This window comes from Mauremys reevesii, linkage group 1, assembly GCF_016161935.1.
Source record: "Mauremys reevesii isolate NIE-2019 linkage group 1, ASM1616193v1, whole genome shotgun sequence".
In the NCBI taxonomy this organism is placed as follows: Eukaryota; Metazoa; Chordata; order Testudines; family Geoemydidae; genus Mauremys; species Mauremys reevesii.
In genome coordinates this window covers 182820702-182836818 of record NC_052623.1, presented here as the reverse complement: position 1 = coordinate 182836818, position 16117 = coordinate 182820702, and the positions used below count along the sequence as shown (strand labels likewise).

The window sequence follows — 16117 nt, the reverse complement described above, 5'->3', positions numbered from 1 at the left end:
GCAACCTCCCTGAGGTGGGCTTTGTGCTGATTTTCATGTGAACTGTGTCCCTTTAAAGTACTTAAGGAGTCAATCACAGAAGTAGCAGAAGGACTATGATAAAAAGATATATATTGGTAGTCACCTATCAAAGCTGGGTGGCAACTGCAGCAGTAAATGAAATTCTTCATATGCTAAACAAGGAAGGATTGGTGATCAATTATGTGGAAAAATACTTTTGTCTGTGTGGTCTGTGTGGTTCAAGGAAAAACTCTTTCAGGAGAGAGTTTCAGAAATGCAATTTCCGCACACTCTTTGGCTGTTGTACTCATGCCGAGAAGCAATTCCAAGGGTGAAGCTGCTGTTCTTACTGATCTGACTCTTGGAAAAATCTAAAGACTTGTGTAATTATTCTTCCTTCATTCTCTGTCTACTTTGGTGTATGGGAGACTACAACATTTTGAAAGGAGATTTTGGAATAGTTGCTGTTCAAAACAGACACTAATTCTGTAGGATTCCAAATATATTTTGGCCATGAAATGGGCCTCCTGAATGAGCAGTCTCATTGCCACATAAATATATTAGACATAAGAGCGTTCAAAGGTGGAGACAGTTGTTCAACTGTGGAACTTGCAAATAAATAAGGGGAAGTGGGTCAAGACCTCCAGGGATAATGACACTCAACGATTTTTAGCTGAAGATCATCTGTCTATAAACAGAAGATACTTGTCAGGAAATAAAGATTAGTGGTTGACTGAGCAGACAAAACACTCTCCCAGAAAAATTGGCATCTATCCTGAAGTATTTTTTACCATACATGCTCCTCAGGTCCCAAATATATGTTTGTCTGAAGTGGCAGATGTCTGCTTCTAATATTTTGCAGTAGATACTGATCCTAAAGCAAGGTTTGGGGCAGCATTTTCCCTGCATTGGGACAGGTGCCCATGTTTTGCTTTTCCTTCAATTCTCTTCCTGTGACAGATATAACATACACCTCTACCCCGATATAATGCTGTCCTCGGGAGCCAAAAAATCTTACTGTGTTATAGGTAAAACTGTGTTATATCAAACTTGCTTTGATCTACTGGAGTGCACAGCCCTGCCCCCTGGAGTGCAGCTTTACTGCGTTATAGCCGAATTTGTGTTATATCGGGTCGCATTATATTGGGGTAGAGGTGTATTGCAATGTATCTCTTAAGTTTATAATGAGTGATTAGTACTTTAAATCTGCTTGTTTCTAAAGAAAACTTAGCAGTTGGAGGAGACTTATTGACTTTCAAGTTGTGGACTCCTATTCCATCAGTGGATTTCAGTAATACAGCTGACATTCAGAGATGGGCCATAATCTGAACGAATCGCTCAACCCCCACAACAGAATTTAGGGGGTTCAGATAAAATTGAAGCTTGGACCTGAACCACCTATCTCTTTAGTTTTCCAAGTCCAGCTCTGCTGACAATAGTATGCAGAAGAAGGTGGGTGTGTTGGGGGTTGATTCTATTGAAAATCAGCAGGGAACATAATTTGATAGATTAGCTTTTAAGACTTTGAGTATGCCTGCATTGCAGTCCGAGATATGATTGCAGCTTGTGTCACTTCACCTAATAATAGTAGTAAAGACATGGCAGTGCCCAGATGTCAGTGCGGATTAGGAACATGAGTGTGTGCCCAGAGTTCCAGGTGGGTTTATGCAGCTTGCACTGGAGTCTGCTACAGTAAACCTAGGTTGGGTATACCTATGTGAGCTGCAATCACACCCCTGATTGTAAAGTAGACATACCCTTTGAGAGGCTAAAAACAGACCTCCCAAGTACATAGCAGTGTCTGTTGGGAAATCTCCCTTGAACCTGAATATGTCCAATTACAGTATGCATTTGAAAACATCTCATGGGATTCTATCGGGGAGGTATGCAATTTACCTTTGTTAGGCCCATTGTGAGAAGGGGGTGGGGAGTTAAAGGGAAAAGTAAAGGTCACACTCTTCCACACCAGCTGTGTCTGTCTCCGTATAAGCAGAGGAGACTCAGAGGGGATTAAAGTAGGATTCAAAGTGTGCAGTGCATTACTTGGTGGTATTCCACTGATTTTTATTGAGAGTAGTTGCATAGCAATTTAATGCTCAATGTAAGGGTGGCACATATTTTCTCTGAGTGAATGAATAACCATAGCTTTTCTAAATACAATTATAGCCATGTGGTTAAGTAAGTAAACAGGGTAAATCATGGCTCATTTTCATCTATTCATGTTTCTTTTCGTTTTTTTTTGTTTTGCTTTATAAAACAAGTGCAAATATATTATTAAGAATTGTTGACTACATCTTATTTCTGTAAAACCTACGTGGTTTTCCCAGGCATTTTCTATGGTCAGATACTGGGGGAATGGTAAGAGAGTCTTAGTTTGAGGGTGTTTTGAATGCTTTTATTTCAGGACAGTGATCCAATCTACATACTGTGTAAATTTATATTATATTCTGTATACCCGACAGACCTCTGGATTTTTAAATAAAAATTTAAGGTGATATTATCTGAGACATAGTACCCAAAAGAGAATCTGTCTTTTCCTAACAAATCCATATGACCCCATTTAAGCAGGCAGTATATACAGCACAAACCAATGTTTATACCAAAATCTTCACTAGAGCTGAGTGAAGTTTTTTGTCACTGTTTTTTACCAAAAAATGCAGACTTGCATCAACTGAAACATTTTGCGAATTTGCGTCAAATGGTTTTCATAAAAAAAAAAAAAAGGGGGTGGGGGAGATTCTGAAAAAAAGTTTTCAAAACAAAATATTTTGACTTTCCACTTGAAATTAATTTTCATTTTGAAATGTACTTAAATTTTATTCAAAAAATGAAACAAACTGCTAAAAATTAAAATGAAATGATTTTACTTTTTTCTGGAAAAAATTGAAAATTTTCAACACTTCTAGCAAAAAATGAATTATTCATATGACTAATCCAATGCTCAAAGTGAAAAGGAAGAGTATATTACAGAGCTACAACATTGAGTAACTTTGGGAGCTTCAGGATGATCGCTTGGGTGAAGTCTGATGGACACAACAATGAGAGATCTAGACTTCTGAAGGAAAAAAACAAAAAAACAAGCTTTTTAGTTATCCTAACCTCTCCAGGCTAGCTGACAATGATGACAGCATGGGACTGGTCTACAATTTCTTCAGTATGATCCTTTGTACTCTGTTCTCATCTATCCAAATTCCTCTACACACTCTTTGTTGCATAAAGAACACAAGAGACACAGCAGCAGTTCAGATCTGATCTCAATGAAAAATAATGCTTCATTCAGAGTAAACACATTTTGCTTAAAATGCTTGGTTTATGAAACAGGAAGAATTAATTGGGCCAGCAGGAAATGTTTTTACAGGCACCTTCCTAAAGTCCCAAAGTCAGTTACATCAGGAGCTTTTTACAAGATTTAGGTGGATTCTCTCATGGATCTTTAGCTGGAAGAAATAATGTTTTCTTTATGCATCTTAAGTGAAGTTTCAGAATTTTTCTGGGAAGGTTTTAGATATGGTCTTGACTTAGAGCTGTTTCATGCTTCAAAGAGCAGTTTTTGGAGACATTAGGAGCATGGTGATATAGTGGTGTGTGCTGTAGGTTTTTTTTTTTTGGGTGGTTGAGGGGAGTTTTGGGTCTGGGCTTGGAACTGGATAACATTTTGTTGCCTTGACATCAAGAGTTTTCAGATTGGCTTACACTTAGGAAGGAAAAATATTTATTTTGTATTATTTCATATTTGTATATTGCATCAATAGATTTGATGGTGCATTAAGGAGAGAATAAAGGCAATATTTGCCCTAAGGAGCTTAACTGTATTTATCTAACCTTGTGATCCTTCTTTTGATTCTTCACATCTGTTTCCTCCAAGGTCTGAATTCTTGTAAAAACAGCTGTGGTACAATCTAATAAACTGTAAACATGATTTTTCATAATATTGTTCATATAACTAGCAGGGTGAAAACAATCAGTATGGCGCACTCTAATAGGAGGCATTCTGTTGACTTGAATTATACCAGAGTAGGGAACACAAGTTTGTTAGTGCCTCTAACCACAGTACTGTCTGATTTGGAAAAAAAAATGTAGCCTCAGCTGAGTATTTAGTACCAGATACAGTGTACAACTAATAGGTGCTGTACTTCAATTTTTACCAAATATCCCTTGTTGGATAGATTTTTTGACATGAAAATTACAGGATTGGTGCCCACTGTAAGACTTATTTTGATAATTGAAGCTGCTTCTACTCAATAAAACACAACTGGAGCTTAAGTAACAAGGGTAAAAGGGAAGAAAGATTAAAAAAACAGCATGTAGATACACAGAAAGATTATAACTTGGTTGTCAAGGCCGTTATATCCCCTCATGCAGTTGTCACTAAATTTGCTGTTAATGCTCACTATGTGTCAGTCAACTACTCATATAACTTTTGTCCCCTTGTGCTTGAAGGAATTTTCCAGAAAAATGCTACTTTATAAAATGTCATAATAGAAATCTGTTAATGGTCGGTTCTGTCATTTTAACTTCTCTACTATTACCCGTCGAACAAGTGTAAAGAGTACATGGAAATTCCTGAAATTTCCTAAGAACTTGACCTCCCGTGAGATTCTTTCCCCCCCCCCCCATCCCAATCCCCCACAGGAAATCAGAATGTCTCAGTTTTCAAGCAAGTTTTGAGCCAGGTGTTTGCACCGTTATTGTTTATGGTACTTGAAGGACAGTGCATAAGAGGGACATGGAATATATCTGGAGAGACTTGCATGTTTTCTTGTATCTTGGGCCTTATTGGTAGTGATAAAAAATAAGGTTGAGTAGGGCATTTTTTTAATTAGCTAACTAGTGTAATCCATTAAATGTAGAATAGGTAATGTACTAAAAATCTATGCAACCTTTTGCCTTTTAAAAAATACTTGAAAATATAATACATTCAAATACTTAAATTTAGCTTTTTTTAGATCTTCTAAATGCTTTATAAGCATTACAGCTACCTTATTTTGATTCCTTGTTTCTATTTTTTCCCTTGAGGGATACAGGAGATATGAGTTCCTTTGCAAACAGACTAAAGTTCAGGGGGTGAGATTCTTGCTCCCCGCCACTGGTTTTGGCTCCTCTATGCTAGGTAAAAAGTCTGGAGTGGTGTAAAGAGTCCCAAGTTTTGGCTGGGGATGTGTATCAGGTGTGTGGGTGTAGCACTGTAGAGATTCTGGACAGCATTGTGACCCATATAGCACCTCAAGGAGCATGTCATAATTTAGACAGACCAACACAGCTGTGTAAATTACACGTGTGTTTTTGGAGTCCAGAATTTGGATGGTGCAAAAATGACTTAAGGCCATCTTAACCCCAGGTCTTCCTGGTCTGAGAGTTCTGAGGGTATGTCTACACAGCAGTTAGACACCTGTGGCTGGCCAGTGCCGGCTGACTTGGGCTCGCAGGCCTCTGGCTGTGAGCTGTTTATTAATGGTATAGACACTCGGGCTGGAGCCCAGGCTCTGGGACACCCCCACCTTGCAGGTTCCTAGAGCCTAGGTTCCAGCCCAAGCCTGAACGTCTACCCCACAGTTAGACAGCCCCATAGACCAAGCCCTGTTATTACGAGTCAGCTGGCACAGGCCGGCCACATGTGTCTAACTGCAGTGTAGACATTCCCATAGTGTTGTGTCCAAAGCCACATAGTGATAAAACTGGATAAGAAGTCAGGGGTTTTCTGACTTCCATTCTCTTTCTCATTCCTTAAAGATTCATCATATTTTTGTGCTTAGCCTTTGTATGTAGAATAAATGTTGTTCTTATTTTTGTTGCCCAGGTTTCATAGATTTGGGAGGCTCTTTGGTTTTGGAACAGAAATGAGTAGCTTATGTGCTCACTTCTGCAGCCAAAGATCCTTTTATCCAGCTGGAATTTTCCGGTATAGTTAGGCTCAACATATTTTTATATTTAATATTTTTAATTAATTTCTTAACTTGTAATGCTAATACAAATATGTTCTGAATATGTTCTGTATGAACATGCTATGGTGCGATTCATCAAAGGACCACAAAGCACTTTTGATTGGTGGTTGAGTTGATATGTATTTATTGATCACAAGAGTTCATACAAAACTATCTTCTTGCATTGCATAAAGAGTGCAAATCTATTTTTAATGTAGCCAGCCAAAGTCCCAGTCTTGAGATTGTGCGCTAACTGCTGGCTGATTAGTGTGAAATTTAATTTACAGAAATTAGCCTGAGGTGAGGAGAGTGTGAAATAAACATTACATGTAAATTCTGCATTTTACAGTTATTTCTGTGTTTACACTGAAAGCAGCACTCTCTCTGGGATCCTCTTCTAATTTTCCACACCACTTTCATGGTCTTGTAACTGGTGGTGAATACATGACATATTTCTATATATTGTGTTTCATAGCCATTCAAAACACAGATTAATACTCGAATAATAGAGAATTTTGACATTTTAAATTTTAATGATCAAGAATTATTAACTCCGGAGGCTAATTTTCACTTTGGTAAAGTTGTATATCAAGAAAGAGAGAAATAAAGAAAACTTGTGAGAGGGGAATGCAGTCATGAATTTAAAAATCTGGAAACCTTTGTAGTCTTACATCTATACTGTAGGATGGTTCATAAATGAATGTTATGTAGGGCTCTCTAATGTATGTTGTCCTGTTCTCCTGTGGTATATACCTGTCTAACAGGTGGTTATGATTGCTCCTGGCCATATGAGCATGTGCAGTGAGATTCTGAATTATGTCATCCTCTTATAGAGGAGCTTGTTAGTTCACAACTGTCAGTTCTTTTGGGGCAGATGGTGGAATAGTTCCCAGGGTGACTGATATAGAGAATGAGGCAATAAACACTCCAATACTGTAATGAGTTGCAGTATAGTCCTTACTGACATTACCTTCTCTGTAGTTTTCCTGGCATAGAAAGTTTTTGAGAGGTATTTTCATTCCATGACAATCCAGTTTCTCATGCTTCCAGTGCTTTGCCTAGTCAGTGTCCAAAGCAGTTTACAGTACAAGTAAAAGAAAGTAACTTTGAGGTCAGAAGATGTTACTTACACTTGCATAAACCAGAGGATCTCCAGCTTGCCAGTCAGGCCAGCTTCAAATCTACTTCACATGCCCAGAGTGGCACAACTCTACAGATACCAGGGGAGTCTTGGTAAAGAGGTATTTCATCTTTGTACTGTAAAACAGTAGATCTGAGTTAATAACTTAGTTGTTTCATTAAATCAATAAGATATCAGAAGATTATTTGACCAATGACTTCTTAATTTGCTCAGTTATGGGAAAGCACTTACATACTGAAATCCATAAAAATTTGATCTAAATTTAAGTTATTCATCACCAGCTTTACTATAATATGTGGACACTGTGGATTAACAGTCAAATTGTCATCTTACAAAATGCTGGGTTCCATTCAGTGAGAGTGTATAATCACGATCCAATAAGGAAACTTTGGTTTCTTTATCTTTTAGGCTCCCGTCTCCGTCAAGAAGATTTCCCACCTCGAATTGTTGAGCACCCTTCTGATCTAATTGTTTCAAAAGGAGAACCAGCAACTTTGAACTGTAAGGCTGAAGGCAGGCCAACCCCAACTATTGAGTGGTATAAAGGGGGTGAAAGAGTTGAAACTGACAAAGATGACCCTCGCTCCCATCGGATGTTGCTGCCCAGCGGATCTTTATTTTTCTTACGCATAGTACATGGACGCAAAAGTAGACCAGATGAAGGAGTCTATGTCTGTGTTGCAAGGAATTACCTTGGTGAAGCTGTGAGTCATAATGCATCGCTGGAGGTAGCAAGTAAGTAAAGCCTTTTCACGTTTTACAAAGTCACTTGTCTTGATGTTGGCTATTACTGTGGAAATTTAAGAGAAAAAAATCAACTTCTCTGAGACAAACAATTGACTTAAAATAAAGGTAGGAACTATGTAGTTGAATTTAGAGTACTACGTACAAATATATGGGAAGGAAACACAGACATTTTGAAGATTTGGACTTGCTGGCCAGATGCAGCTCTATTTTTCTATGAAGTTCTGGTTCTTTGTTGGCTGTTGAATGTTGCATGTCTCTTTCAAAGATTGATACTTTTTTCCACCACATGTCACATCAAATGCAGTTTACTATTACTGGTGATAGAGTAAAGGTTTGATGTAGCACTGCACAGGTGCAAAGTGTTGTGTATATAAATATAAGGCAAAAAATTACTTCGCATGACTGGGTGCACAAGAGTCCTGCTCAAATGAGTTCTGGTGTGTGGCCAGTCAACTTCCTCTGGCTAATAGCAGGCATATGCCAAAGACCGGAGCAAACAGGTATGTTGTTCATTTACATTTCATCACACTTGTCCCTCAGACATGCCCCTTTTCTGTTTTCTGCTCTGAAGAACAGAGTTAAAAGTGAGCATGCATGAATCTTGATACTTAATGAGAGAGATTATACCTAAGTCAGAAATTTCAAGCTCAGTTATTTAGATGCTGAAAGTCAGATTTCAGAACCTAAATAAGAGTTCTGATAGCCACAACTCTTATAGAACTCTATGGAAATTGTTGTTGCTTAACAGCCGTGGAAGTCAGGCCCCTTTTTTTTGGTCCTAATGCCCGTGCTTAGTCTCCACTCTTGTTTTCACAGGAGCAGAAGGTGGTTCTGCTTCCTGCTGTACACTCTTCTGGGACTTGACCTTCAAGTCCCATATATGAAACATCTAAGACATTCTGTTACAGGCCATTTTTGTGTGCGTTTGTTTATTGCTGAATTACAATGATTACCACCTGAGTACTGATGGAAGCACAGCATATGCCTACACTCATACAGCCTTGATTATATAGTGTATATTTTGTCATAACATTGAAATGAATTAATCTACCAGATCACACCTGAAATCCCTTCTTGAGGAAAGATAAGAATTTGGCTCACTAACTAATCCAAAGTTCTTGAAACTGCTTTAAAACACATTTATTGTCTAGTTCAGTGGTCTTTTGTGAAGAGTTGAGTAGCTGTAGCATTAAGCGCTTTATTGCAGGTCTTTGGAGTTGTGCTCCGCTCCATTCCAGCTCCAGGCAAAAATCTGCAGCTCTACTGCTCCGGAGCTGCTCCGTGCTCCAGCTCCAGGCACTGCTCCAAAGCCCTGCTTTATTGAAATCCAGTTCTCTTCACCTCCAGTTTACTATGGTACAATATAGTTCATAAATGTTGAATGTGTTTTAAAGATTTTTTGTGTGTGTGTTGCAAAGGATATTTACAATGTGTGAGGCATTCAATTAAAAATCAGCAGTTTATTTGGTTAATAACATACAATATAGTATCTTTTAATAACTTCTTAAAATGCACATGGTGTTAAGGCCACTATATCTTGTGTATGTAAAATGTGTGTATATATATATATTCACCCCACAATTTCCCATTTAAAGTCTAGGAACTAGGGTTAGGCCTATATTGGTGGAGCAGTGTTGCTGCTGCCAATTCGCTTGGCAGTTTCTAAATGGCTGCACCACAACTAAAGGTGAGGCAGAATTTGTCTGGGCTTACCCAAAGGAGGACAGCTCTGCTTTGTGGTTGGGGGGCGGGATGGGGAGAGAGGAAGAAGGTCAGAAACTGTTGTAAAAGGTGCTCGGTGGTCAACTTTGCAGCAATGACTCGCCCAACCCAGGTTGTGTACCTTTATGCACATTCCTGGGGGGGTGTGTGTGTAAGTCTCTATGTGAAAGCAGCAAGGAAGACAGCACACACCCTCCCTCCCCTAGCAGCAAGCAAGTGGAAGCAAATGGCAGGCTGGGTTAGGACCTGCTGTGGGCTTTACGCTAGTCACCCTTTTTAAGGGGGGCTGGAAAGGAATTTTTCCCACACCATCAGAATTGGCTGCAGTGGAGTGTGGTTTTTTCGCCTTCCTCACAGCAGGTGTGAGGCTGGACCTTTTCTGGTGAATAGAAAGGGTGGCAGGCCATATGTCGCAACTTACTATGTAAGGTTGGGCGGATGTTCAGTGCAGGTCCTCCATAGGGAGGGCAGCCAGTGACCAGCTAAATGGCCTGGTAAAGGACTTAAAAGGAGGTACTGGATAAAGATACAGAATGGGAGAGGGGGTTGGGGGACTCCCATGACCAGTATGTCAGGGAGCCAACCCCCTCCCCCCCCATATCTCCCCTTAAGCCTCTTACGAGGCTGGTGGATGGTAAGGACTAAGCCATGGGATGGCTGGGGAACCTGGATGAAACAAAGGAGGGCTGGTGAAAGCACCAGAGAATTGATTTGAATAAGCATGGATTTGCCTGCACTGTACACTTTATCTGCTGGGTAGTCCCAGACATCTATATAATAAAGTTGCGGCCTGATTAAAACCCATAACAAATCTCCTGTCCTTCTTGCAGTATACCCAGACAATGTGTTTGTGACACATCTCAAGTTATCCTGATTAGATTGCAGGGAGAATCTTCATGACAGGGTCTGAACTTGTACGCAAAACATTAGTGCCACCATAAGGTTTTTAAAGTGTCTTAATTCTTGAGACAGGGATAAAAGACAAGTATCTTTTAACAGAGCTTCACGTACACCTCTACCTTGATATAACGCTGTCCTTGGGAGCCAAAAAATCTTACCGCGTTATAGGTGAAACCGTGTTATACTGAACTTGCTTTGATCCACCGGAGTGCACAGCCCCGCCTCCCCCCGGAGCACTGCTTTACCGTGTTATATCCAAATTTGTGTTTATATCAGGTGACGGTTATATTGAGGTAGCAGTATATTTGCCACAGAACAATAGCATAGCATTAACTGCCAATCCAGTTCCAATCACCCTCGTATTGACAATGAATCTCAGAGTTGTGAAATGTGAGTTGAGATTTGCTGAGACTTGATTGTTGTTAAAGTTGACATTACACTTAAAAGGGAAAAATCACTAATACGTGTGTTAGCAAATGAAATTTTTAGCATTGGTAACATGGTATTTGAAAAGATTTTTAACAGAACAAGCAATGATGTGAAAATGCAAAACCAGTGAAGCATTTTAAATAGCACTGAAAAGGTAAAGAATCAGATATTCTAGGAAACAGGGAAGTAATTGAAGGCTACGGGAATAAATTTACATTAAATTTAACATCTGTGAAACATAGTGTTATATCTATCATTATAAACTATAGTTAGACTCATAATGGTCAAAGAGAAAACACTGTTTTGTCACTTGTCACTGCATCCTCTTTCAGTATTATAATATGCAATTGCTACTTTACAAATCCTTAAATTTTAGTTTCGTTTTTGCATGTTTACACAATAAAATTTCCTTTATTTGGTGTGCATTTAACAAACACAAAAGAACATTTTAGCATATTCATTTGGTTATGCTTTAATGCTACACAATCAGTTTAACTGAAAGACATTTGTAAAAAAAAAAAAAAAAGGGTGGGGGAACAAAAGCTTTTATGCACTGTAACTGGTAGGTATGACTGGAAGAGACTCTTGTCTATAGCAGTAATTTGCATTTTATAAAGAACTTCCTTTTTCAGCAGTTCTGATTGTCACAACTTTATTTAGATTTCAGTCCTTTAGTATCCTATGAATTTGTAGCCTATGCATCAGATCAACAAAGAGTCTATTTACTTTTCCAATAAACACTAAAAACAAATTTTTAGTGTTGTCTAAAAACCACGTTTTCAAAACCAATTCACTCTTAATCTTTTGAGAGAGGACAGTTCATCATGGAAATTTCGTTTTTGTTTTTACAGTACCATGGGCATATTACTAATTCTTTTCTTTGTTCTATGATACATATAAGCTTTAGAGAGTCTCCAGTTACAAAAGAAGTAGTTAAGGTGATATATCAAAAACTCAATAAAATCTTCTGGAATGTGAAATGTTAACATTAAAGGGTTTTTTTTTAATTCTACTAATATATCTTTAGGTACATATAAAATTTTATTCTATATATCAGATTGATAGCCCCAGAAACTAAACTAAAATTCTCCTTATATCCACAGAACAGGTAGAATATGAGGAAGCAGGAATGTGCAAGCTTACTCATCTTCTACTTCCCACTCCCCAGTAGGCCCATCAAAGGGGCTAAATATGTAATGTTATCCAAAATACGCTGTATCTATATCTTCATTTATCCCCCCACTGAGGTATATGTTTTAGCTAGCCAGAGCCATTTGTCCCTTGGTGAATAGCATCAATCTAGTACTAATAACTGTTTGGTATCTTCAGTAAACTGAATCAAGGAAACCATTTCCCTCACTACAATCTCTGCCTCTCATATTACTTTAAAATTATGAGCTTTATGCATTACATTGTTGGGCTTGCTTTCTGGTGTCCTTGGCATTGTTTAAAAGTACTGTATTCTCTCATTTTCATATGCTTTTCCTGTATTTATTTCCTGTTATTAGCCCTTTTAAAAAAAAAAACAAAATAGCAACATGATCCCCAAGTGTGGCACTATGCATGTAATAAATGTATCTTCCAATATGGGGTCTCTTCCCTAAATACAGCATAGCATTGCTTATCTTATCCTGAGTCTCTTCTGTGTGCTCAGGTTACAGGGTTGTGTTACTGACTTAGTCAAATCACAAGTCACTTGATATTTTTGACACCAAAAGCTTAAAATCTATCAATCATTTTGATGAGCAGTAGTGCAAAACTCTAGAGACGTGTGGTACTGTCTCAGTTAGTTAGAGAAGTAGCTTTGTAACTTAATATTAGGTGATATAATTTTGATATAGTTTATTCACAAAGGAGGAATAAAATATATACCTAAATAAAATAGGAGCCATAGCAAAAGGTTCAGTTACAAGACAGGTTAACAGGATATTGTTCCCCATTGTTTCTGAAATGGAACCTTACGTATCTTCAGACTTTACTCACAACTGAATGAGGCTTCTGTGTACTAGACCAACCAGTGAAGGCAATGGGATAATCAGGCATGGGTAAACAGTCATCCTTCAAAGACTTTATACCACTACACGTCTGTTTGCCTCTCTCTTCTTGACTTCCTGAACTCGGCCTTTTGATCACCGGAGACCTCCTTAAATTAGCTCAATGTTTTGTTTTTGAAGAATGTAACTGGTTTCGAATTACCATGTACCAGTGACACATTCCCTGGTGGTGAAAGGTCCTAAAGAATGTGATAAAGGGCATGTCCTTGTCAAGACTAAACAGGGTAATTCTTACTATAAATGTCAGTCTTTACAGGTAGGAGCAGAGAGTTGATCAGTGTTTTGCTCCTCCAAATAAGTGGTCCAGACAAGAATCTGTCCATCACATAAACAACTTAGAAACAAAGGCTGTTTCTCACCCTAAAGGAAACAAAAGCTGTTTTGGAGATATGAGAGAGGTTATCTGTCAACAAACCAGGAGTGTACTACAGCTGTTTTATGCTGCTGAGTCCCTGAAGCTTCTCTGATGAACAGATGCACCTGATCAAGATCAAATTCATATATTTGGCATCTAATTGCACAGCAGACTGACTCAACAGTTATAGTGCATCCTTTAGATTTCCATGCAATTACTCTTTTTTTGAGAGAAGGTATTCCTGGACCTGTAATATCCAGGTGAATAAAGATGATTCTCAAGTTATGTGGCATTTATTCATAACCAAGAGTGGTGGTAGTGGCAGGCAAATGCCCATGGTCAATACTTTTTTGCCTTCCTCATTTCTGCCGCCTCCCCCGTTCTGAAGATTCTGGGGATCTTAAGGAGAAGCAAAGTGCCGGGGTTTGGTAGACACCAACCTCATACATCTTCATTTTCAAATTGCTTCTTGTTTAGATGAGAGCTATAGTTTTGCCACTAGTGTTCAGGAAATCTTTATTCCCCCCTAAATCATTGCTGGGGTGGCCAACCTGAGCCTGAGAAGGAGCCAGAATTTACCAATGTACATTGCCAAAGAGCCACAATAATACGTCAGCAGCCCCTCATCAGCTTCCCCCCAGCTCCCAGCGCCTCCCACCCACCAGCAGCCCCACTGATCAGCGCCTCCCCCTCCTTCTCCGCACCTCCTGATCAGCTGTCTCGTGGCATGCAGGAGGCTTGGGGCAGGCGCGAGGACATGGCAGGCTCAGGGGAGAGGGTGGGAAGGGGTAGAGTGGGGGCAGGGCCTGTGGCAGAGCCAGGGGTTAAGCAGTGAGCAACCCCCGGCACATTGGAAAGTTGGTGCCTGTAGCTCCAGCCGTGGAGTCGGTGCCTATACAAGGAGCAGCGTATTAACTTCTGAAGAGCCACATGTGGCTCCAGAGCCACAGGTTGGCCATCCCTGCTATAGAAAAACAGGTCTGTGCAACCAGGCTTTTGAGTAAAGATTTGTAAAGAGACAGTCTTTTCTAATAAATTTTATTTTTCTGCAAGTTATACTAACCATTACCTCTAACTTCTGTAACAATGTTTCTCGGCATTGCACAGCTAAGATTCTAAGCTATTGTGTATGTTTGCTAATATATTTGTTTTTAGTTTAGAGCTGGATGGTAACCCAAATTTTCTTCACATTCAGTTCCCAGCAGTACCTATAAAGTTTTCTAACTTCCCAGGATGTGACATCCTTCTTGAGAATACCTTCTTAGGATGGTGTTAACTTGAGATATGATCTGACGTCTCTATCTAATCAGTCTTCCTAAAAGACTAATGTCCTTCTTACAGCAATTACTTTGGGGATGGTACTTCAAAAATGACATGGAAAAAACATGGCTCACTTACCTTTGATTGGTAAGTTGTAACATAGTGATCATACCTGTTCTCACTGTAGGTTCAGCTCTGGAAATGCCGCAATCTCTGAGAGGTGTTATATGCATTCTAATGGCCTTTGTATAGCAGCACTGTTCTAAAGCAGTAGCTGAAATTAATCAGCAAAATAGTTCCTATTTTGGAGAAGACTTTGTGGCCCATTGATAAACTGGTAACTGACAGATCAGCACTGTTAAGCATGTTCATTTTAATTTAATGAATAAGTTAAATTCACTTTGGAAAGAGTCTTGTTAAGTTGCTTTGCTCTGTAAATTACTGTAATATGGTACCTAAACTGCATTGCAGTTGCATGGCACAATTATTTACTGAGTTGATTTTGAGAAGATTTTAGATTTTGTTTGCATTCTAAACTGGGAAAGCAGGACTCCTAATCAGGGCCGGTGCAAAGATGTTTCGCACCCTAAGCAAAACTTCCACCTTGCGCCCTCCCCCGTCCCCGAGCCCCCGCCCTGAGGCCCCCCCGTGGCAGCTCCCCATCCCCCACCCTCTGCCCTGAGGCACCCCCACAGCCCCTGCTCTGAGCACGAGCACCCCGAGCACGCCGTGGCTGCTTCACTTCACTTCACTTCACAATCAGCTTAGGCACCGCAAGCCTGGGAGGCAGGAGAAGTGAAGCAGCCACGGCGTGCTCGAGGAGGAGGAGGAGGAGGCAGGGCAGGGCTGAGCTGGGGCGGGGAGTTCCCCTACGTGCCGCCCTCCCCCTCACTTGCTGCAGGCGGTCCTCCCCGCGCTCCCCTCCCCCAGGTCCCTCTGCCGAAATGCCGGCGGCGACTGGGGCGGCCGAAGATCCGGCTGCTGTGGTCGCTGCCGAAGAAAATGCTGCCCCCCAAATCCTAATGCCCTATGGTTGCACCAGCCCTGCTCCCAATAATAACCTACAGCCTTGATAACTTTTCTCAGAATATTACTTTAAAATCTTTAATGTTAGAGCCTTATGGGTGGAAAAGATTCTAATAGAACTGGTTCCTTTCTTTCCTCCCAAAGTTTCAGACACAGGAAGAAGCAGATATCAAAAATTTTAGTGAAGCTATACCCATAAGTAATGGCATTAACAAATGTTGCTTGAGGTAATACAAGTTTCATAGCACAGTTGTTGGTAATGCTTTTAAAAGCATTGCCATCTATGCTGTATTTGCCTTGAAACTAAGTGTTACTGTACAGCTGTAACAACAACTGAAATCCTGGGTTACTAGAAGCTGTCAACTTCTAAAGCATTTTTAAAATGGAATGTAATGTCATTTCAAATCTTACTTCCTGTGGAACAATGATAACACGTTTGTTTGTGCCTGCTATTTGCAATACAGTATGTGTTGACTGTACTTCAGGAAAGCAAAAGTGTTTACATTAGCTTATCTTCATATAGCTTTGGATTTTTTAAAGTAATTTCCTTAGCCATTCTAGT

The 16117-nt window shown here is 39.7% G+C and overlaps 1 protein-coding gene across 20 annotated transcripts in view; it reads left to right on the top strand.

Annotated features, from left to right (window-relative positions):
- ROBO1 (roundabout guidance receptor 1) overlaps window positions 1–16117 on the top strand; it is a 1025913-nt gene that overhangs the window by 659089 nt on the left and 350707 nt on the right. For 19 of the 20 annotated variants that reach the window (XM_039532354.1, XM_039532376.1, XM_039532316.1 and 16 more), the window contains one exon: window positions 7471–7797. The exons of the other annotated variant lie outside the window; for it this stretch is intronic. In XM_039532354.1, coding sequence (XP_039388288.1) covers window positions 7471–7797 — 327 coding nt within the window. The remainder of the gene's footprint in view (window positions 1–7470; window positions 7798–16117) is intronic. 20 annotated transcript variants of the gene reach the window in all.